The following is a 25043-nucleotide window of genomic DNA, read 5'->3' on the forward strand; positions in this document are numbered from 1 at the left end:
TCCCACGTGCATGATTCTTAAAGATGGCAGCATCTCATCTCTGCCCTCCGTCAACTTTAATCCCAGATTAAAGGGGCCCATAAAGCCACTACTTGAATCATGCTGTGGCTGGCATTGATTCATCACTGTTCTCAGTTTATGCTCCCTGTTTCATGTAATGTGGTATAATGTGTTCTTATTATGTATGTATACATGTCCGGCATTAGGGAGTATTATACATTCTATGAATGGGTTTATAGGCAAGTGGATTAAAATTCTACTGGATAATGATAGTGCATGATATGATCATGTCATGATCATGGTTATGAATGTTCACATATCTTGCTAGACTGGATAAATCGTTGATAATGAAATGGGTGTAGACTAGAGTTACAGTATAAAAAATGATATTAAATAAAAGTATTCATGTCCCTACAGTATGCCATCATTCAATTAGAAACGCCTTTAAATGTTTGTAGAGGATTAAAATAATGATTTTGTCATGCTCATCAAAACCGAACGTGGATGAAAAACCAACCCTAAAGTTTTAGATGACAAGGTTGTCATCTCCTGGATTCCATGGACAGCTCCCCATATAGGCAGGAGATATGGCGGAGATATGCATTCATGGACCACTCCTTTCTGCTTTAAAATTAGACATTTGCCTATGTACAGGGGTCTGGAGGCATCATCTCTGAAATAACATTTAACAAAACATTAAACACATAAATCTCAGGGAGTAACTAAATGAGATGATCATGCCTAAGGTTTGTGGAAGAAAACTATTGTCAATGCATTAAGGTATTTTCTGGTAATTGGGATTCATTTGAATTATTTAAATAAGAACAACGAACCATAAAGGAACAATATGTATTCTCTGCAACATCATCTGTTTGATCAATTAACAGCTAGCTAATATATTAGTATTACATTAGTAGTAGCTTAGTGTGAAATCATTAAAGGTAGTTCAACAGATAAGGACTTCAGATATGTACAAATATATCTAGATAACAATATCAGTAGCTTTTTTTTAAATTACGTGCATGTTTTAAAATGAAACGTTCTGAAAAGGCAGCTGTGTGACATCACAAGTGGAAGAAGTTGCAGGCTACTGTATTTACTATATTTGGTTCAATATTGGCCAATACATTTTCCAAGTAAATGTGTAGCATTCAAAACTAGCTAGGCTCTGGAACAAATAGTATCACAACATGATTGTTTGTAAGTTAAGTTTAGTATGTGTTCAGCCTCTGTGAAGTCCACATTAATTATTCCGCTGTGCTACGGAACCTTAGCCTGGTAAACCCTCCCTCCGGAAATCTCATTTCTATTTGATTCCAGGAGTGAGTCTGGCCTGATCGCCCATTCTATAATATTTGCTGTGGGCTGGAGTTGGGCGGGAGTAATGCCGTTGACTGACAACCCCTTCAGCCAATGATCGTTTTTCCCCTTCAGCCAATCAGCAGTTCACCAGTCTAATGTGACGCAACGGGACTTTTGAGACGGCCATGCCCAAAATGGGTTGCCTTATTCGGATACATGGGTGTCACTGCCCGCCCCTACCGGTTCTCTAAATTTTTAAATAGGCTCTGTCATGATTAATTGACCACATATATGAAGTTAAACAACTAAATTCTATCCTAACGATATCTTATAAGTAAATTCCGTGCCTCAAAATAGAAGTTAGAGAGCTTTTTGAAGTAAAAAAATAGCGGAGAATATAGCGGACAGGAAAGATGGCTGCCGTTCGTGTTTTGTCGGCTGCATTCAGGCTGCACTCGGTGCCATTCGGGCTCACTCTAACTCGCCACCTGATTGGCCAACTGTCGCTGTCAATCACAGAAAGATGTGCGACAACGCTGATAGGCTCGGTTAGTTGGTAATTCCACTAGAAACCCCCACAATGGGCGATCAGGCCAGACTCACTCCTGGAATCAAATAGAAATGAGATTTCCGGAGGGAGGGTTTACCAGGCTAACGGAACCTCATGTACAAATGTATTGTGTAGGCTGTCTGATTCTGCCAACAGCATAATTCTATACTGAATAACCCTTTATTGAGCTTGGTCAGGTTTGTTTCTAAACTGTGGAACCATTGGCATGTAAGCCTGTATATGAATTTATGATTTTATGTGGACTATGTCCGCCTCTGTTGTTTTTGTATTTGTATGTTATTTTATGTTGCTATGGACCATGTGTCCTTAATAAAGTTTGATTGATTGATATCCTTGTATTTGTTTTAGGCTATAGGGAGCTTGGGTGAGTTTACTAGGGTGGATGTTCTTCCACTCCTGATGTCACAGCTTTGAGTATGGGAAAGTTTGGGGTTGATGTGGATTTAGCTGTTCAAACACAGATTTCCAAAATGTAACATATTGTTTATGAGAATTCCAAATGATAACATAGGTACTTGTGTAAAATTCCCTGCTGTGCACTGTATCCTTAAGAGTTTGATTTGTGTACAAATGTATTGTGTAGGCTGTCTGATTCTGCCAACATCATAATTCTAATCCTGAATAACCCTTTATTGAGCTTGGTCAGGTTTGTTTCTAAACTGTGGAACCATTGGCATGTAAGCCTGTATATGAATTTATGATTTATGTGGACTATGTCCGCCTCTGTTGTTTTTGTATTTGTATGTTATTTTATGTTGCTATGGACCATGTGTCCTTAATAAAGTTTGATTGATTCATATCCTTGTATTTGTTTTAGGCTATAGGGAGCTTGGGTGAGTTTACTAGGGTGGATGTTCTTCCACTCCTGATGTCACAGCTTTGAGTATGGGAAAGTTTGGGGTTGATGTGGATTTAGCTGTTCAAACACAGATTTCCAAAATGTAACATATTGTTTATGAGAATTCCAAATGATAACATAGGTACTTGTGTAAAATTCCCTGCTGTGCACTGTATCCTTAAGAGTTTGATTCGTGGCCCAGGTGCCAAATGTTTGTAATATATTTAGGGAAGCAATAATTGTTTCACCTGTTAGTGTGTTCATACCATTACCAAGTGTGTAGCAGAGTAGCAGACAATAACTTTATGACCATGTAAGTTTTGTACATTTTGTTGCTGTTCATTGTGCATTTATGTTGGAACGTACTGTAACATATCAGTATTTGTTACAGCTGGAGTTTATGTGTAAATTGAGTTATAGGCTACTGCATTATGTCACTTGTTTACCCCACAATTGTCAGATTTATGTTGCTATCCACCAGTGGTGGAAAGTAACTGAGTATATTTACTTAAGTACTGTACTTAAGTACAATTTTGAGGTATTTTTACTTTACTGGAGTATTTCAAATGTTTTATGCTTTTCTCCACTACATCTCAGAGTCAAATATTGTACTTTTTACTCCACAACAATTATTAGAAAACTTTGTAGATTTGGATTATTATTACAAAATATACATTAACCACTTCAGCCCTATTTAAACTTTGGTATGCTATAATGCTATTTTCAAAAGATTTTTATACATTTGAAACCTGTGAAATGGGACATTCTACAATAATGGGTACTTTTTAAGTATATTTTGATGCCAATACTTTTGTACTTCTGAACTTCCTACTTGCAAGTATTATAACTATATTGCAGTATTGATACTTTTATTTAAGTACAAAATGTGAGAACTTTTACCACCACTGCTATCCACTGATATTTTGTAGACTGCCTTGTTGTTTTGTTTCACAACATTTGTGTATGTTATAATTGATCATTGTTTGAAGGTGCATTTTGCTTATCTTATAATACAATTGGGAATAAAGCGCATGCGCGAGTGACCTGGTGTGCCTCGGTAGGTTACAGTTAGGTCAAAGTTGCATCGGCAGAACTGCCCATGCGCCTGCCTGGATGCGCGCGCACGAGCAACCCCAACTACCCCACAGCGCAGCACAACCCAACACCTTCCTTGCCACATCCGTGAAACGGGCGAGAAAGAAGCGCTGCCGTCGTCTATGCAAACGAGCCCCAAAAGCGCGCCCAAATACGCCCAAAATCGCTTATACAAAAGGCAGACCTGGCAACGCAGGCTACGCCAATCATGTGTGCGAGATCTACAAGCTATGGGGCAGAGATGCTTTGTGCCATACACCGTATCTTAGCAACAACCTAAGCGCTAACTCTCATTGGTCGTGTCATGCTTAGGCCAGTCTCCAGACAGCAGCATCAAGTACTGCCTCACGCTCGCTGCCGCCATTACAGTCAGACGCACCGTGCCCAGCTGGATAGCACAATCACCGTCAAGTCTCTAATAAATCGCCCTGTCATTCATATTGTCAACACTTTGAGGTCACTGCAGCCTCCTACTAATGTAACGCATGTTTATGTCCACTACTGTGATAGCGATCGTTGTATTTCACTGCTTACTTCCCAAGGGTGCTTAACATGAGCCTTTAGCAGGCGGCTAACGCTAACGCACTTTCAACGTTAGCATGTAGCTAACGCTAACGTGGTTGTCATGCCTGAAGCGGCTGTGCAATCACTTTGTCAACAATGAACGTTAGTGTGGTGAATGTTGTGTGTGGTGCTGATGTTTGTTGTGTGAATCTTAATGTCAGAGTGTTTGTGTTGGAGCGCCTCAGTGCGGCTGCAGAGTTCATGTGCAACATCTTGCATGCGTGGCTGTGGCTTTACAGTTTTCCTTCGCTGTGTCTGTAGGTCCCAGGGACCCCCAAGGGTCTCCAGGGACCCCTAAGGGGGGGGGGGGGCCGCGGACCCCCTGTTTTTTTTTTTTTGTTTTTTGTTTTTTGCTCAGGAGTTTGGCCAGCTATACGTGGCACGCAGGGGCTTCACTAACCGGGCCATAGCCCCACTGGCCCTCATGACGCTACGCCAGTGATCTGCGCTGCCAAGTGGGCGGTGCGTGGGCGCTAGACGTTCGGCCCGCGTAGCGGGCCGAACTTCTAGTACTGTACAACTCTGATTGCTGATAAGGCTTGAGTCTAGTGCCTATTCTGCTAAATTCTGTTTAATTTGGTTATTGACATCTAGTGAATTACCAGTTCATAGAGACTTGTGTTCAAGTTGCCCATTTCTGATTTCAGTTCATTTTCTGTAATGTACAGGAACCACACATACTGTACGCTTCACACTCTTCACACACTTAACTCCAATCCTCTGCTGCTAAGCTGTCAATAAAACAAGTCAGTTGGAATCAAAGGAATCAGCTTCATTTATCTGACCGGCAATTTGGCCAAGTTTCAGCACAACCATCTATTTTAACATTGAATTTCACATTACTGCTTTTTTCCCCCCACATCTTTGAACTGCCAGCATCTTATCTGTTGCCCAGTCTTCAAAATCAGAGCGATATTTAACAATAATATTTGAGTAACTGAGTTACTATAGTTACTATAGTTACATATTCCTGTCGAACAATGACCATGTATAGTTAGCCAGTTGTAGGCCTACCAGTGAGGTCTGGATTCCTACTGAAGGACACAGACAGCTGCAGGGTGACTGATGGAATAGTGTAGCCTACACACTGGGAGCAAACGGGGGCGAGTCGAAACAGAGACTATGAGCCTGATGTGCTCTTATCTTCACACTAAACACCACATCAACCATAATCCCAGTATAATCGTCATAATCTTTGTTTCCTCTTTGCTGAATAATTATCTGGGAAGGGAAAGTATCTAGTAAATAAAAAAATACATTTAAGATAAAGAAATAATAAACTGTAATAAGAGATCAGGTGCTTTCCTGCATGAAGGGGATGCCCCATGGTCACATTTTTGTTTTTTACTTAAAAAAAACATTAACAAATATTGGCGAGATAGCTTCAAAAGTTGCTCTGTAGATAAAAAATAATCCACTTACAATGTTCACTTACAATGCAAAACAGGTGTTTTAAAGTTACCCTTTTTTTTGCACAGAAATGAACAAAGTGGATTCTGTCAATTTATAAAATTACAAAACCTGTATCAGCATCTGTTTACAATGACTGGTAATAGTATTATTGCCATTTTGTACATGTGCAATAACAAGTTAGGCTATGGTGATTCTGTTTCAGAAGCATACCTACCAGAGCTTTTTCCTAATTATCTTTGCCAGGCCGAAGGCAGTGACCGAAATTGTTTCTATATGCCTTTGTGTTCGTGGCTAATCTGTAATTCTTCCTGCAGCATGTCACAGCATGTTATGTCTTGGCCTATAAATCTTGAACCGTCAGTCGTAGACTACAATTATTTTCTAGGGCACACCCATTTCCGCCTACCTAGGTATTCCACCATTTTTTAATTTTCTTCAAAACATGCCTCTTGTCCAAAACTGAAGAATTGTTACACATGATCTCTTGAAACATGTTATAAAAACATATTATACCTTTATCAAAGCTTGACCTTTTTATAAAAAAAAATACTGAGACTGCTTTTTGTAATTTTATACATTGTCAAAATGTGCTTCACCGTGCAATCTTGGTAGCACAGCCACCAAGGTGTGCTTCACCGTGCAATCTTGGTAGCACAGCCACCAAGGTATGGAATAGTCTAACCCCATCCCTCAAAAAATGCAGTTAGCTGGGTTCATTTAAAACAGCCCTAAAAACTCATCTTTCTGGAGGCCAAAAGAGGAGGGTGTTCCAGTTTCCCGGTAGACAGTCGATATTGATATTTGAACTGTTTGGTTGCTACTATATATGTCTATGAAATGAATACCAAGGACCCCAACGGAAACAAGTCCGCAAGGACTTTTTTGGACAGACCTTTTAGACAAAAGTATTATTAATGTAATTGTGATGTTTTACATTATTTTTGCCTAATAACATTTTCAATCAATCAATCAATCAATCAATCAATCTGATAAATAACAAATGAGTCTATGCCCTTTACTCAAGCATAACATAATAGTAGAGAAGTGCTAAGTTATTTAAATAGGCCAAAATTACAAGCCTGCCTAAAAAACACTTTACACTTTATTAAATACAGTATAACAAATTTTGGAAGGGGAACATTTCTTTATGACCCAGGGGGTGTGCCCCCCGACACCACTGAGAGTGAATAATGAAAGAAATATTGAAACAGCCTGTGTGACGTTGTTTAGGGCTACTACTTTATCGTGAATCCAAGAGCCCCTGTGAATCCTATTTAAACCATCATAAGCCACATCTCTGACCCCGGCAACATTCTCATTGAGAGCAACCAAAGCCTGTAATTCACAGCTACATCTCACTGTGACATAAACACCCCATCACTGTCTCTTCCAACCGGATCACGCTGACCTTTCACTGTCACAGTGCAATTTGAGGGATAAATGCTACCACATATACTTCCAAAAAGTAGGCTATGGGCCATTTTATTTTTTTATGCACGGAAATGCTAGTGATGAAACAAACCGTGGGCTGTGAGTTATCCTCCCATTCAGCCTCACCCTCTGCAGCCTCCAGTTTGTAGGTTACTGAAAGATTTCACCAACCGCAGATAAGAAGATTAGGGAGGAATTAACGGCATTCCTTTGTCATTATAGGAATAAAATTGATATTTGGCTCTAAAGCAAACAGAGGGAGGGGACAGCAGGGAGTAGATATGTTGTGTCACGGCGCAGAAAGAATAAAGCAGACATGACAGGCAGCGAGGATGGCACGATGACAAGCAAACATATCTGAGGGGTTGGGCATGTCCGTGGTGTTGGATCATTATCCACCATGTTATAGCACACGACACTGGTGGGATAACACAGGAATAATGGCTACGTGTCACGACTGAGTGCTGCTGCGACATGGACATGCCGGTAGACGGCTGGGACAGCTGTGGACATTCCCTGGACATCCTGGAGGTTTCCCCCCTGGGTGAGACCCGCTGAGCCAGCGGGAGGCCCTTCTTGGTAGCTCTCTTGGCTCCTTCGGAAGCAGGTTTGACCATGAATGTGGCCCTCCTGGCCCTGAGACTGATGTGCTGGGCCTGGCTGTGGCCGGTGACCCAGCTCAACAGCAGCTCCTTCCCAAACAAGAGGAAATACAAAGACATGTACGTCGGAGACAACGACAAGCAAAAACACGAAGGGTGAGTACAGCGTCCAATGTATTATAGCTGGATTCACACGCACACGATTTGAGAGAGAAATCTTTGGAAAAAACATCTGGTCAATTTTCACTCATTAAAATGTGAAGAGAATGACCCATCTGTAATTGCAGATTTAAACATTGCACATCGGCCCATTTGCTTGCAACGCTGCATAATATATTTATTTAAAATGTGCAATCTCTTTCTTTCTTTCTTTCTTTCTTTCTTTCTTTCTTTCTTTTTTACATTTCACAAATTGAAATAACACAGTTACTGTTAGATTTGCATTTTTTCTTCTCTGTTTAATAATAATGGATGCTGCTTTAGGCTGTCATTATGAGCCATGGTGGATGAAGGTGATGTCAGGTGACAGGATCATGTGGGATGAGTGAGACGTCATCAGGGGAACAGCTTTTGGAACAGCTTATAGATGTGTACGGTGACACGTACGGCTCAGTGCTGGGCTGGCCTATAGATTTAGCCCCTGTATACTGCACTGTACGTCCCACTGGAAAATAATTTGTTAATCGTTGCTCTCATACCTGTTTGATCTGCTTGTAACAGTTGTGTCCCAAACTGACTCACAAGGGAATTGTCAGCAATACCTTTGTATAGGATAGATGTCATGTCAGTGCATGAATGAGTCCTTTAGGAACTTCTTTTGTTGCCTAAAATTAGATAGAGGATTTAAATGAAATACTAGTATGAAACATTGATCTACATTAGACAGAAATTGAGCTGTGAGTGTAAAACCTTCAGAACTGAGTTAACACATTTTACTGGGTAATGTAATGATGGTATGATAGCATTGACGGCCTATCAATCATGCTTCCATTTGTGAGTCTGCTAAACACAGATAGGTTGTACAGTAAGTCAACGACTCACATTTGCTCGCCACTGACTTTATATTTTAATCAGAGGAAACATCACCCAACACTGTGGAACAGATGTCCACACACTACTTTGATTTCCCTTGCGTGTGTCTTAGTGAGTGGGTGTGTCTACGCCTGTGTCAATAATGTGTGTGCATGCATGTGTGTAATAATATGCATGTTGTATGTATGTACGTATGTATTCCTGACAGGCCGTACAGTATATAGTACTAACAAATAGCGACAATATCCGATCTACAAAATCACAATGTAGCCTATGTTGTGAGCTTGTAAACAGCTATTTCTTTGCTAAAATGAAAAATACTGAAATTGTTTTAAAATGTTCAATTGTGATATAATCTAAAAAAAAATCAAATATATGGCATAAAAAAAAGGAATTGCATGTATTTAAGAAGCAAGGATAAAACATATGGCCACTGGCGATAACAAATTATGAACAGGGGGGATATCAAAAGCAAATGTGTGGCTCCCCCCACCACCCCCTCACCCCCAGCAAATCGTACCCTGCGTACAACATCATCTCTGTGTCTATTTACTGTCATGTGCCTCTCAGTCAAGTGGACCTCCGGGTGAAGAAGCAGGACAGCACCAAATCCCTGCTAATCAAATCGGAGCAGCTGTTGCGCATTGATGACCATGACTTTGCTATGCGACCGGGTTTCGGAGGTAAGACTGCTCTAACCACTTGAACCCTATAGCCTATAGTTCGTTGACCAGGGTCACCCAGGGGTGTATTACTTTTTTCCGTCTGGAGAAAATCTCTTCGGCGAAATTAGCCGATCTACAGGCTTACAACACGTCACAACGTTTGGCTACTATGACATGCCCAGCATAAGTAGGCCCTACGATAGGGTTCATGTCACATGATGTGGCTAACCAAGCTCTGCATGGACGATGCAAAAGCATGTTGTGAACATTTTATTGCTTTGCACATACACACATGGAGTGTGAAAGGTCAAAAGCTTTATTATTATTAGGGGGGCAAGCACGTCAGTGCGAACGAAACCTTTTGTTTTTGTTAATTTTATTCTTCTTCCGCAGTTTTTTTGCTGCTCTGGCTTAACCGTGCAGTTGTTTTTTACGAAACTTGCCAATGTGGTAGAGGGCTATGCCAAACGGCGAAGACACGAACCTCACAACCATTGGCCAAAGGGTGGCGCTATAGCAATCAATTTAAAAATGCAAACTTTGAAGCTGGAAACCATATCTCTTGGTGGAATGTATAGCATCATTTCTGTTCATAATCCAGTCATGACTTATTTGTACACCCTCACTCTCAGTTAAATTAACACTCAGGATTTTGTTGTGTAGGGCTTAACCACATGAACCGTAGTGTCCCTATTCTGGGGTGAACATTGAGTGATAATATCAGATCTACAAGCTCACTACGCATCACAAAGATACTTAGTGTAGAGCAAAAACAGGAGACTCCAAAATCTTTAAATGACTTTTTAAATGACTGTCCATATTTGGTCATTTTATTTTGTTTGCACAAAACTACACAACCCTGATGACGACAGCAGAAAAGTATTACAGCAGTTATTTATTTATTTAATATCTGTTTCCCTTTTTCAGACAACGTGGATGGCAATCCAGATTACTGTATTAAAATCTGCTGCAGTCACTGTCTAACGTTATAGACAATCTGGGTCAGTGAGTTTTTTTGGATGGGATGAGACAAAATATGACACTGTAACCTACATTAAGCTTTTTGAGTTACCAAGCAACCACATTCAAAACATTTCAACTTCTTTCAACAAAAATATAATACTAGATGTAATAATAATAATAATTATTATTATTATTATTAATAAAATGCAATATGCAATATGCGCAAGCCATAGAAACATAATGAACTGAACTTGAGAGAAAGAAGACCATGCAATTAACACATTTGCATTAGAAACACATGAGCAGAGTTCTGAGGGATTTTTGATATTAAAATGCATGTCTTTATTATGTTGCTTATAATGGCAGATTTCAAACTCTTAAAATTCAGTTATCACGACAAAAGTTTGCCAATTTCTCTGCTTCATCGACACAACATAAACAAACTGTATTATTCTACTTAGGGTATAGCTTTTCATAACTATTCCTTGTCAGTCGATTTAGCCATGGCCTGGAGTCAAACCTGTGACCTTCTGTTTTGCAAGTGTCCTCTCTACCCATCCACCTACAAGAGCCCATTTAAATTAGCTGAAAAGCATAAAGTTTTGCGCCATGCCCCTGTTTCACTAGGTCTAGGACATACGTCACACAATTTAAATTAAATGCTGTCAAAAAGCTATTTCATGTCTTTAAAAAGAAGACATGCATTAATTAAGGAAGTCATGATTTCTGTGCAGCAATTAAAATTAAGCCTGGATAAGTCAGGGTTCAAACATGGGACCTTCTATTCTATTAATAGCACCCTCCTTTGGCCAATTGGAGTAAGATATGTTTCAGCACTTATTGGCATGACCCTCTACCATGCTGCAAAGTTTCGAAGAAAAAATATATGACACTGCGTTTATGTAATAGTTAGGGGCAGAAGAATAATTTTCATAAAACTGCAATATTCATTGGCTCATGGAGGATTAATTCTTTCTCATACAAACTTCTCTTCAAGAGCGATTTTAGATATTGGTCCAAAGTTTGTGCGTAAAAAGTTTCGTGCAAATTGCAAAAAACAGGAGGAGTTCAAATTGAACTGTTTGTCATATAATTCAAAATGGCAGAATATCTAAGGGTCAGAGGTCAAATTTGTTCCTCATGAGGAGACGCATAGGTGATTCACCACAGACATTATCCGATAATTGTTTCCCATAAATGTTATGTTTTGATATTGAAACAGATTATGTCACGTATCTCCCACCAGTGTTTAACTTACTGTAATTGGTTCAGAAACTGCTGATTAGAGATTTCAAACCAACATGGATTATTTGACATGGACTTTCCCTTCTGCTCTGATTAACAACACTTGAACACTGGAACATTGGGATTATCTCTTAGACGCTACCTTTACAGTTCCTTTGAGTTTGAAAACCCCCCCATCTGACAAAAGCTGAACGCCGCATTTTTAACATTTTTGAAAGTTTTCCTCATGACAAGTTGTACTGATATAAAATTGAGACCACATCAAATATAATAGAATAGGGCAGAAGAAGAATTTTCATAAAACTGCAATATTCATTGGCTCATGGAGGCTTAATTCTTTCTCATACAAACTTCTCTTCAAGAGCGATTTTAGATATTGGTCCAAAGTTTGTGTGTAAAAAGTTTCGTGCAGATTGCAAAAAACAGGAGGAGTTCAAATTGAACTGTTTGTCATATAATTCAAAATGGCAGAATATCTAAGGGTCAGCGGTCAAATTGGTTCCTCATGAGGACACGCATATGTCTAATGAAGTTTCATGGCTGCAGGTCAAATGGTTCATCATGAGCTATGCCTGACACTGCTGTCCAAACAATACTAAGACAGATACACGTATAAAAGGCACTGTATTAATAAGTGCCCACTAAATGGGTATAAACACCAACAACTAAGTTATTTGTCCGTTCCATTCATCCTGCAGTTGCTCAAGGTGCATTACCTCCATAATATCATGATTCATGTCCCATTTCTGTAGAAGGAGTAAACCAACTAACTGCCCATCTGGCTTTATCTGTCTGTCTAAAACGTTTCTTTTTACGGCGCGGCTCTGCAGGAGTCTAGCCGTCTAGAAGAGGGTCTGTCTGTCTGTTTGTATGTCTGTGTCCCCGAAGCTATAGTCTTGCAAACCACTGAGAGTGCCAAATGTATTGCGCACATTTCCAGTAGGCCACAAACAGAAGTACCTCCACACATTTTGTCCCGTTTTAACTTTTTTATTTTTATAATGTTACTATAATGGAACTCAATGAGGCTTGAAACTTTGCCCAAATTTGCAATCATACATACAGAGTGATGTCATAAAGATGGTTGACATCACTGGCTGGCCACATGAAATCCGAGATTCACATTGGAGCCATGCCCTCCCATTTGGATCCCGAGATCCCCATGATTCGATTTTTACACCAACAGTACTTTAATAATAATAATAATAATTTGGTCCACTTTGCTTTGTTTAGTTCAAGCTGAAGCTAATTGTTTTCCAGAGGAAAGGTGATTCACCACAGACATTATCCGATAATTGTTTCCCATAAATGTTATGTTTTGATATTGAAACAGATTATGTCACGTATCTCCCACCAGTGTTTAACTTACTGTAATTGGTTCAGAAACTGCTGATTAGAGATTTCAAACCAACATGGATTATTTGACATGGACTTTCCCTTCTGCTCTGATTAACAACACTTGAACACTGGAACATTGGGATTATCTCTTAGACGCTACCTTTACAGTTCCTTTGAGTTTGAAAACCCCCCCATCTGACAAAAGCTGAACGCCGCATTTTTAACATTTTTGAAAGTTTTCCGCATGACAAGTTGTACTGATATAAAATTGAGACCATATCAAATATAATAGAATAAGTTTTAAATGTTGGTCCACCTACAAACAGACAAGGCATCACTCCCCCCCTCCCTGTGATCTTTGGCGTCCCCCCCCCCCAAGGCGGGACTCCCAGATTATAGAGCCACTGAGTTCGACCCATCACACAGCGCCTGATGGCAGGTGGCAGCTCCAGTAAAAACGGAAAATGACACTGTAAAGTAAAGATATACTGAATCTGGTTGTCCTGGAGTGAGAGTAGACATATGGAGATGAGAGGAGAGGAGAGGAGGGATTACTGCCCTGGCTGATAAAGTGATGTCATGATCCCATGTCAATGGAAAACACAACCATCACAACGGAACAGTAAGCGGATGCCAGCTTCCGAGCAGCGACGACCACAGGGTCACGGCTTCCACTGACACAAAGCCCTTTTTGCAATCCGGCCCAGAGATATTTGCCTCGTCTTTGCTGTCCTTGGGTTTGGCGAATATGATCATCGGGAAACACTGACTGAGACAGATGATTGTGCCTTGGCCTGTCAGTTTATTATAGCTGTCACGTTGTATTATGGCAGTACATCATATGCTCATCCAGTGGTGGAAAAAGTACTCAAATGTTTTACTTAAGTAAAAGTATCAATACTGCAATGTAGAAGTACTCTGTTACAAGTAAAAATCCGGTATTCAAAATTTACTTGAGTAAAAGTACAAAAGTATTGGTATCAAAATGTACTTAAAGTACCGAAAGTAAAAGTACTAGAATGTTTGAAAATAGCCTAAATTGTCACAGTTTGACATGTGACAATTTACCTTCTGTAGGGCAAGCAATTCCTGTGGGCATAGATGTCCAGGTGGAGAGTATCGACAGCATATCTGAAGTAAACATGGTAAGTGCCCCTTGGGTCTTCTTGCAGTATGCCCACACACTCTCTTTTTGTCAACACTTTAGTTTACAAAGGGTCTTATCCCAGTGTATGAATACATTTTCTAATGTTGTTGCATAATGTACTTGCAATACTTTACCAGAAGTTAAAGCACATAAAAACATGATGCTTGATGTCTTACGAATCAAGTATAAATTCGCCTTTTGACTCCAAAGAAACACAAAATTTGACTTTACAATGAGCCATATACTGTATAATTCCATTGGAAGGAAGCCTTTGTTGTTTTTCTCTTACCATTAGGATTTCACCATGACTCTGTACCTGAGACATTACTGGCAGGATGACCGCCTGGCCTTCCCCTCCAGCAGTAACAAGAGTCGCACATTCGATGCTCGGCTTGTAAAGAAGATTTGGGTTCCCGATGTGTTCTTCGTCCACTCCAAGCGTTCCTTCATTCATGATACCACCGTAGAGAACATCATGCTGAGGGTCTTTCCAGATGGCAATATCCTCTACAGCGTCAGGTACCACCCATTATGTCTTCTGTGAAAACAGTGGCCATTGTTTAAGGCAGATTCTTTTTTATGCTTGTCGTAGGACAGTGTTGCACGGAAATAGCGGAAATAGCCAATCTGCTATTTACTTTTGCTATTTTGGAAAAACTTTCAGACCATTTTTGCCTATAATGACATACCCAAAATATCGATGCAGGTTGAAAGTGATACTTTGGAACATTTCCTCTATAATTTCATTCCCTTTCCCACCATTAGAGTCTACATTAAAGTGTCATGATAGCTGGTTGGCTGAAAGATTATTACGATAATATTTATTACCTTTTCTGTACCGTGTGTAACTGTACTGTGTATATGTAACTGACAGTATTTTCAATATACAGTATACTGTAGCTACCGGCTATCATTTTCATATATTTTGAGCATTACCAAGTTTTGTAAATCATTGTGTAGCAGTAATAATAATAGGGATATATGTATTGGTAAGGACAGCTACCATTTACCAGTGCTGGATAATTGATAAATACAAGTTTCTGTGGATTTATTTAATTTTGAGCTGTGTTGTAGGATCACTGTGACTGCGCTTTGCTCAATGGACTTCAGCAGTTTCCCTCTAGATACGCAGAACTGCTCTTTGGAGCTGGAGAGTTGTAAGTATATCATGGTTTAGCTGCATCCCTATTCTGGGCATGTCATTAATAGGTCAACATTTGGTGAAAACATGATTCATGTCAGTACCATGTCAGTATCATGTCAGTGTCATGGTCAATATCATGTCAGTATCATGGTCATTGCAGTATCATGTCTGTATCGTGGTCAGTATCGTGATCAGTATCATGGTCAGTATCATGGTCATTATCATGTCAGTATCATGTCAGTATCATGGTCAGTATCATGTCAGTATCATGTCAGTATCATGTCAGTATCATGGTCAGTATCATGGTCAGTATCATGTCAGTATCATGTCTGTATCATGTCTATATTATGTCAGCATCATGTCAGTATCATGTTAGTATCATGGTCAGTATCATGTCAGTATCAGTGAAAATAGCTGCTCACACCTGGTCACAACGGTGTAGAGGGGAAAAAGGAGGGAACCAAGTAGACCCCTGGGGGACCCCGGAGTCTACTTATATATAGGTATAGGATTTAAGTGGTAAAAGGGGTAAAAGATTTACCACTCTTATTTGTGTAGTGTTTTAATTATCTATCTATTTTTGACTATCGATAATTGATTGCATATTCACCGTTACAATACTCTCGAGCATATTGCATTTTATTCCATGTGAAATCATCAGACGGACACTTATTTCATGTTATGAATACATCTGTAAAATGATGCCACAATTTTCTTATCAACAGATAGTTTACAACTGTATGCAGTTGCCATGTTTGTACTGTAGTCTACCTGTTCCTGTAGCACTTACTTTTATCAGCACTCTATCACCCATTTACCCTGTTGTTTAATTTCCTCTTGAATAACCTGAATGCCTGTAGTATGCCCTCACCCACAGGGCTCTTGCTAACGCTAGTAGTCCCCAGGGTGCTATAGCCTGCCCGGATTTAACAGGTTTAGGAGGCATTTTTGTCAAAAAATCCTGCTGAGAACTAAAATCCTTTATTGACCCTTGAAGTATCAAAAGAAAAAGGTCACTCAGACCAAATATAAGTGCTTATTATGCAGATAATTTCACAATCATATTATTGGATCATAATGTGTCCATCACTTCAATATTGCAGTTGGTAAAGGTGGGACTGATTTTAATTACTTTAAGGGGATGATGATAATACACCATCATTTATCAGTTAATGTATATTAACTTTCTTATACAACTACAATAATTGCAATATTTTCCCCTGAGATTTAGTAGAATAGTACTGTAGTAGTAGTCTATAAAGTATCAAGTAAATTGAAACTAAGACAATAGAATTGCGTTCCCTTTTTTGAAGCTGGTAATACAAATGCTGTAGCAGTAAATAACATGGAAGCTGTTTCAGTAGCCTTAGTAAATAAATAAATATGACTACTCAGACTACGCTCTAAAGCCCACTTAGATATAGAGCGCAGTGATGAGTTAAAGATTTGTAGGTTTTAACAAAATGTCAGTGCTCCATACAGACAGTGCTCCAGCAGATGCAATGATTTAACAACATGGTAAAGATTTAGCTGAGACAAGCTTCTTTCTCACACCAAGAGAGAAACAGGCCTTCTTTCTAAACTAGTAAGCTTCTTTAGAAGTAAATCTATGGGTCCGTGCAGACATTTAGCGGACCCAAAACAGATCCTGAGTAGAGAAAGAACCTAGGAGGTCCATGTAATTTAGGAAAAAACAAGTTCAGCCTCGTTGATTAGAATGTACAAGCTGCAGTCTGGCTGGGAACAAGTTAGCTGTATAATAATGTAGAATATGTACTAATTTCGGTCTACTGTGGCCCACTGAATAAAGAATTGTCAGCAGATTCAATGCAGGCTGTGGGACAAATTTGAAGTGGGACCTATGCAATGTGTATTACTGTCTTGGAGAAGGCAGTAATTGTTTTCTGTGTATTACTGTGTAGGAGAATCACTGATAGAGAAACTCATTCCTGTTCCCTGTCCTTCCCACTGCCCTCTTCTCTCCTCTCCTGAAGATGCGTACAATGAGAACGACCTCATGCTCTACTGGAAGAACGGCAATGATTCATTAAGGACAGACGAGATCGTGCTGTCTCAGTTTTTTGTTGAAGAATTCCATCCTTCTTTTGGGCTTGCCTTCTACAGCAGCACTGGTATGTATGGCTCTCTGTGATAAAACAAGGGTCCTGTGACCTGTCCCCTAATGGCTGGGAAAGGTCTCAGAGCTCTCATTATTGATGCAAGAGCTGCTATAACTACAGTTATAATCATTTTCATTCTGTGACAATTGTACATCATCTAAGTCTTAAATTGGCAGTGTAGCAGAACAATATATATCATATAAATGGTTCCCCCTAAAATGACTACTAAAAGGCCATGAGGTTTAGAGGAAATAATAAAGACAAAGGCCATTCATATTGTATTACCTTATGCTCCTACATTGGTATTTAATGTAAATCATGATAAAAAAAGAAGAAGAATTGTCATCTAATATTTCACAGAACACAAAGGTAAAGTTTTACAGGAAAGTGTCAATATGCTTTGCTCCTTCCTTGTTTGCACATTATTCTGTATTAAAATAAAGAATCATTAGTGGTATGCCTCATACCAATGCCCTTTCACTGGAACTCTTGACATATCCAGTACCATACCATTATGTACTCTCTACAAGGCAAAAATAATTAACTTACGCAGTGTAGTTTCTGAAAATTCAAACAGAATTCAGCACAGAATTTGAAATTGATCACCACCGCGCCTCAGCCAATACAAGGCGGGTCCGGTGCGTCACATGGAACGGGACTGTGGAGCAGCTCGGACATTTAAGCCTTTTTTAGTAGTGAAGGTGACTCTGAGGAAGATGTAGTTCACATCGAAACGTCAGTCACCCTTGTTTCTAGCACCTTTATTAAGCCATTAAGATCTGAGGCCGATTCCGAGCCCGGTTTTAATGGGTTAATAAAAAGGCTTAAATGTCTGAGCTGCTCCAGCGTCTCAGCACTGATTTAGTTTTCTCCACTCACTTTGTCAATATATCCCTCCATCCATAACCGTGCGTGCAAGTGTGTTCATATGTCTGTGTGTGTATGTGCATGCATACATGCTGTATTTTCATCTCTCTTTCAGGATGGTATAATCGCCTCTACATAAACTTCATTCTCAGGCGGCATATCTTCTTCTTCATGCTGCAGACCTATTTTCCTACCATGCTGATGGTGATGCTGTCGTGGGTGTCCTTCTGGATTGACAGGAGGGCCGTGCCTGCCCGCGTCTCTTTGGGTACAGTGATCCATGTTAGTTTATGTGACATTTGAAAATAGCAAAAGAAAATGGCTGATCTACAAGCTCACAATGCCATGTGAGCTTGTAGATCAGTTATTTTCTGTGAAGAGATTTTTTGTGTAGAGGGAAAAAAGGTGCAGGCCAAATATAGATCCCTGGGGGCGACTACGGTGGTTACGGTTCACGTTTAAGCCCAGTACATGCTCGTTCTGACATACAAACTTTTCTTCTGAAAGAGAGGTGATATAACTACAAATTAACGTCATTCCTACTTCTGATGGGCGGTCTCAGAATTTTTTGTCAGAACTCGTGCACTTCCAGATGTCCGGACTCTCCGGACTATAGTTTGGAAAGCCTGTCCGAACGGAATATTTTCCAACGTTGGAAGTAGCATGTATTGGCCTTTACTTCACCAGGCACTTCCTGCTTCTGTGCTTCTGTGTCAGTCTGTTATGTCATGCATGCAGCGAGCTGAGCTGTGATTGGTCTACATTTGAGGGGACAGACACACAGTACGTACATACAGACAAATCCTGTAAAAAGAAACTCAACAGAATATTTGACAAAAAGGTGAAAAGAAATGAATGACCCGCAGCTAAATACACACAGGACTGAAGTGAGGGGGACAGTGATTGTGTGACAGGATACATTATTACAGTGGTTCTCAACCTGTGGTTGACTGGTGGGCCGTGAGGATATTGCAAGTGGGACCTCAAATAATTGGCAAAACACTAAGATTTGAACGACAATATATTTTTTTAAATTTGAGTTTTTTCTTTAAAAACCTGAGTAAAGTGACTTTTCATTGTGTTAGGAATAGGAACTTATGTATCCTTCGTTAGTTCCATTGATCCAAGCTGGAACACCATCGATTGATTGATCTGTGTAATTTTAGATTTTAGCTATATATCGTCTTTGTCGAGTGGAAACCTCATATGTCCAAAACTGTTACTTTTCAGGATTCAAATTCAAAAGTAGCAAAAGTAGCAGATCTACAAGCTCAATCTTCGCGCCGCGTTTCGAGCTTGTATATCTACTACTTTTGACTTAAGAGGTTTCTGACCGACAGCAATGATATATAGCAATATAGGTTTTTCAGAAAACTGTCAGGCTTAGAAGATATTTTTAGAATCGGCCTCAGGTCTTAACTCATTCAGTGCCATTGACGTCACCGACGTCACGTTTTTATAAGCCCAGGGTGCCAATGATGTCGCCGACGTCATGAAAAAAAAGAATAATAATAATGTATATATATTTTTTTTATTCTTTTTTTTTTTTTTTTCAGAACCCAAGATATCATGATTTGAAGATTTGCTGCTCCATTCACTTCTTGTTTAACATCTTACTGAAAAAGGCTGTATCTCGCTTCCTAAGCACTTTTTTTTTACAATGTATTTTTGGCCTTGGCACAGCGGTGATATAATATAAAAAATTTTTGGCACTGAATGTTTTTGAGATTTTCAAGGGGTGATCCAGGAAAGGTTGAGAACCACTACATTCATATTTTTGCACCATTCCTGTGTGTCTGCAGGCATTACCACGGTTCTGACCATGTCCACCATCATCACTGGCGTCTCAGCCTCTATGCCGCAGGTGTCTTACATCAAGGCCGTTGACATCTACCTGTGGGCCAGCTTCCTCTTCGTCTTCCTGTCTGTCATCGAATACGCTGCTGTCAACTACTTCACCACTGTGGAGGAGATGAGAAGGCTCAGGGCTGCAAAGGTCATTGTATTGCATGTATTTATGCGATTACTAATGTTATTATTATTTTAATTAGTGGTAGTATAAAAAAATGTATTTTTTTAAGGTATGTTTGCTTTTTTAATTAGACATAGGACAGTGTAGAGAGAGGTATGGCATGCAGTACAGGACACGAGGCAGAGGTTCAGAGCCTCACTCAAGAGTATTTTGGGGGTGTGCTGACCATTTATTGACCACATAATCACATCCATCCTCTTCTCTGCCCTCAAGTTCCTGTCCTCAATAAATAAATAAATAAAAAATATTAAAACATAATAAACATAATTTTAAATAAAATAATTCTAAGCACCACTGATGTGATAGGTGCTGTGATCCAGTTGTTGGCTAATACCAGGAATGCACCCTTGTCTTAGTGCAGAGGAGTCAGTCTGCAAGATACATTAGCATGCCAACCTACATGACAGGACAATTTATTTGCACAGCAGAGTGCAGAAGCACAGCCATTATTATTAAATGTGCATGAATTCACACACACACACACACACACACACACACACACACACACACACACACACACACACACACACACACACACACACACACACACACACACACACACACGTTGACAATTTCAACATAATCTGTATTATGGGTCCTCACTAATGCTCACTAATATGGGACAGTGCCATTTCTGTCTACACACTTTGTATCTCAGAGGTGGACTGTGGATCGTTCAAAAGTGTGCCTAATACCAATGACATCGTCACTTCAAACAACTCTTTTTTTGTTATTGATGCAAGAGCAATGGCTTCTACATCTACGCTTACTTTCCAGGAATAGATAGCCTGTAGTTTCCAGTAGTGGCTTAGAATTACCACTCACGTCATGGGTAGGCAGGTTCCTGAACTGTCCACAGCCTTCCTCTATAAGACACTTTTGCCATTTGGTGGACTTTCTGCGAACAGGACGGTCGCATAAGTTGTAAGCTCCCTTAGCCAACTTATTTCAACTCCGCTAAAAACTCGAAAGCAGTAAAAGAAGAACCACAAAACTATGGGAATTGAGCAGAAGAAAGATTAATAGACACCAGGACAGACGAAATAGAGAAACAAACCAGAAAAACGACGAAGAGGAAGGCACGCTAGCATTCGAAGCTAACGAGCACAACATGGCCTCGCTTCAATCTAGTTTGGATGGAATCAGCAGTCAACTCATACGAAAGGACACGAAGAAGGACCTGAAAACGTTCAATGAAGAAATTACAACTCAAATGGAAAACAAGACAGAATTCAGACATCAATCATAATTTATTATCCTTAAAAATCATTAATTCACCAAGATTAACAGAGATAAAAGAACAAAATACCAAAACGGATGACTCACTGACACGCACAGGAGAAGTGGAACTGTGGAGTACAGAGGTAAACCAAACGCTACAGGAATGTCACGATCCGTGACATGCTCTGTCTCCCTGTGGTGTTTTCATGTATTTGTTGTTCCCCAGTTTATAGTTAGTGTTTTACTTTTCAGTGGTGCTCCTGTTATTTTGAAGTATTGTTGCATTCCCTGTTTCCTTGTTAGGTTTTGCTTTACACTCCTGTACCTTATTTTGTAGTATTGTTCCATTGTTTCCTGTTCTCATTGTAGCTGTTGCCTGTCTTGTCTCACCTACCCTTTGATTAGTCATGTTTTCCTCCTGTGTCCTCTTAGTCCCCCAGCCTATCCCAGTGTTGATTGTCTTTTGAGTTCACCTGTGTCCTGTTATTTCCCTGTCTATTTAAGCCCTATTAAATCTATTTACCTTACACCAATACCAGTTCATGGTCTACTGTTACAGTAGGTGGCCGGTGGCTTTGACCAGTTTCACTTTCAAAACCTTTGCAGCATCCATGTCACACAAATAGAATGTGTCTCACAACACCAATGGTTTTGATAATGTGGATTGTGGAAGTTTAATGGTGGATTTGTGGATAGGACTCTATATGAAAAAACTTGTTATATCAACAAAACACATCATATTATGTTTCTGTACCTTTGCAAAGGTACAGGTTTTGAAAGTGAAACTGGTCAAAGTCACTGGCCACCTACTGTACGCGTGTCAGTCTTGAGTTCCGTTCTTATAGCTCGTATCCCTCCCTTTTTAGTTAATAAACACTTTGAACTGATCTGTTCAGCCTCTGTCTCTCCTGCATTTGGGTCCTCCATTCTGCCCTGACTCAAACCGTGACGAGGAATTGCTGGAAGAACGAAAAATGATGATGGACAAAATAGACGACCTAGAATCAAGATCCAGACGCAACAACATGCGAATATATGGAATGCCAGAAGATTCAAAGTCGGAGAGTGACTCAATGGCACAGTTTATTGATGAATGGCTACGACAGGAGTTGGCAGTTGACACAGAATGATCAATCCAGCGTGCCCACAGATCCTTGGCATCGGAGCGAAAACCAGACCAGCCACTGAGATCAATAGTTATCAACTTCCAGCAGTTCGACGTGAAGGACACGGTTTTGAAAACAGCGCGGGGAAAGAAAACTAGAAAATAGAATATATTTCGACCATGACTATTCTGACAAGGTGCTGAAACAAAGAAAATCTTACGCAAATATGGACGGCTGCAAGAATACCAACATTAAGTGCTTGTCAGATGCGTAATCCAAAGACGTGAGTTTAACTAACAAGAGAAAGGACTGAACTGCATTGTGTTCCTTATTGTGTGTGTGTGTGTGTGTGTGTGTGTGTGTGTGTGTGTGTGTGTGTGTGTGTGTGTATGTGTGTGTGTGTGTGTGTGTGTGTGTGTGTGTGTGTGTGTGTGTGTGTGTGTGTGTGTGTGTGTGTGTGTGTGTGTGTGTGTGTGTGTGTGTGTGTGTGTTTGTACTGTGATTTGGTGTAATCATGTCATTGTAAACCTTCAATAAACACAAAGTATAACATAAAAAAAAAAGAAATGTTGTCATTTTATAATCAGCATAATTGAGGACCAATTACAAAGGATAAAGGGTGATGTGTTCCTTTAATACAACATCAAATGTTTGACTTCTCTATACAATTTTAACATCCTCTCCTCTCTCGTCATTCCAGATCCCACCTTCCATTGCCACCCAGGCTATGGCATACGATGGCTGTTTCCATGACAATGACATTGACCTATCATCCTATCCGGAAGTTGCCAGCATCCCCAATACAGAAAGGACCGCTCAATCTCAGAACTCTGGCATTGTCTCCCCGGAATCTGAGGGCACCAGGTTACGTCGCAAACGCCCCTTGAAACGAAACCTCCAGTTCATAATGAGCAACAGCTATATGATAGACTCTTATTCCCGGATCATATTTCCCATGGCTTACCTCCTCTTCAACATCATATACTGGACTTTGTACATGCATGCATAGATAGCATAGCACGCACATGCTGTAGCAGTTTCTTGTTCACTTACAGCATTACTTTTTACTAATACTATTCTCTAAACATGGTACAGCTACAATCTGGGACTTATTACCACATTAACCCTATTTTGGGCAAATTATTCAAATTCAAAAGACGTCGCGATGCAACACATTGTGAACTTGTAGATAGGCTGTACTCCTTATTCGTCTTATGACAAAGTATATAGTGCTTAAGTGGTTAATGAATAAAATGCTATTGTAATCAATCTGTATAGTAGAGTATTTTAATACAATATAACTAGTACATCTACAGTGGTTCGAGATGGTCTCTCTACTCTTCCATTGAGAAATGTAGACCCTGGTGTTGGGTTGGACACCTACTACTGTTTGATAAATGTAAATAAAGGTATTTGAAGCAGACATCGCACCGGATTGGACACTGCCATCTTTATTGTAGGTTAATGCCATCTTTGCAATTACATCTCCATCGGTAAAGAGAGAATGAAAAAGCATGGATTGTAGCTTTAGGGCCCTATCTTGTGCACCGCCTTACCCCTTACGCCTAAACTTTTTGGGCATTTTTTACTATTTTAAGAAAAAGAAAAAAATAGTGAATTTAGCCGATCTACATCGATACCTTGTGAGCTTATAGATCGGCTATTTTAACCATTTTAAAATGTTTTTCTTGGTTCACACACCAAAATGCATCCATGCATGCACCGGTCAAAAAAGGTATTTTTCATGGCAGCCATATTGAATCAAGAATCAAGAGGGTTTATTTGTCTGTAGGTACAATGGAGTGAAATGGAAGTGTAGTGCAAATGTACACCAATGAAAGTCGCAGTCTACAGGGCAGTGTGTGTCCACACTGCTCTATGGGTCAGAACCCTGGACTGTCTATCGCCGATCGCAGATATCGAATACTGATCCTGCACCATCTCAGCCTCAGGCCTCAGCTGTGACAGGATATGTGGTTCCAGAATCGGGCTTAATTCTACAGTCGCATCGTCACCAGCAAAGATAACCACTGACAAATTCATTACATTTTTTATGTGGGTGCCACAAAGGTGACATCCCGACAATTTGTCTGGCCGATTTGGGTCACAATTTGATCACAAACGTGACATCCGGATGTGACATTACTTGATGCCAAGCTTCACGTGACATAGCGCTCTGGTCAGTGCTACTGGATTGGGTTTTCTTTGCGGCCTGAACATCTAGTAAGACAAAGACATAACAAATATAAACCCCATGAGGACTTTATATAAGGGGGGGGGGGTGCTTAGTGTCTGGAGTTATCGAATGTGCAGTAAGGCACAGTACAGGTATGCAGAATTACAGATA

General features: G+C 39.9%; 1 protein-coding gene across 1 annotated transcript; it reads left to right on the forward strand.

Moving 5' to 3' along the window:
* Positions 1 to 7829: 7829 nt before the first annotated feature.
* gabrr3a (gamma-aminobutyric acid type A receptor subunit rho3a) lies at positions 7830 to 23705 on the forward strand (the record flags this gene model as incomplete). Its single annotated transcript, XM_080436043.1, has 9 exons — positions 7830 to 7972; positions 9419 to 9531; positions 14137 to 14204; positions 14502 to 14725; positions 15281 to 15363; positions 17345 to 17482; positions 18453 to 18605; positions 20140 to 20333; positions 23397 to 23705. The coding sequence occupies 9 exons, from the start codon at positions 7830 to 7832 to the stop codon at positions 23703 to 23705; spliced, it is 1425 nt and encodes a 474-aa protein (XP_080292169.1).
* Between the last annotated feature and the right edge of the window lie 1338 nt (positions 23706 to 25043).

The sequence above is a fragment of the Gymnoscopelus braueri genome (assembly GCF_963280865.1).
Source record: "Gymnoscopelus braueri genome assembly, chromosome: 8".
NCBI lineage: Eukaryota > Metazoa > Chordata > Actinopteri > Myctophiformes > Myctophidae > Gymnoscopelus > Gymnoscopelus braueri.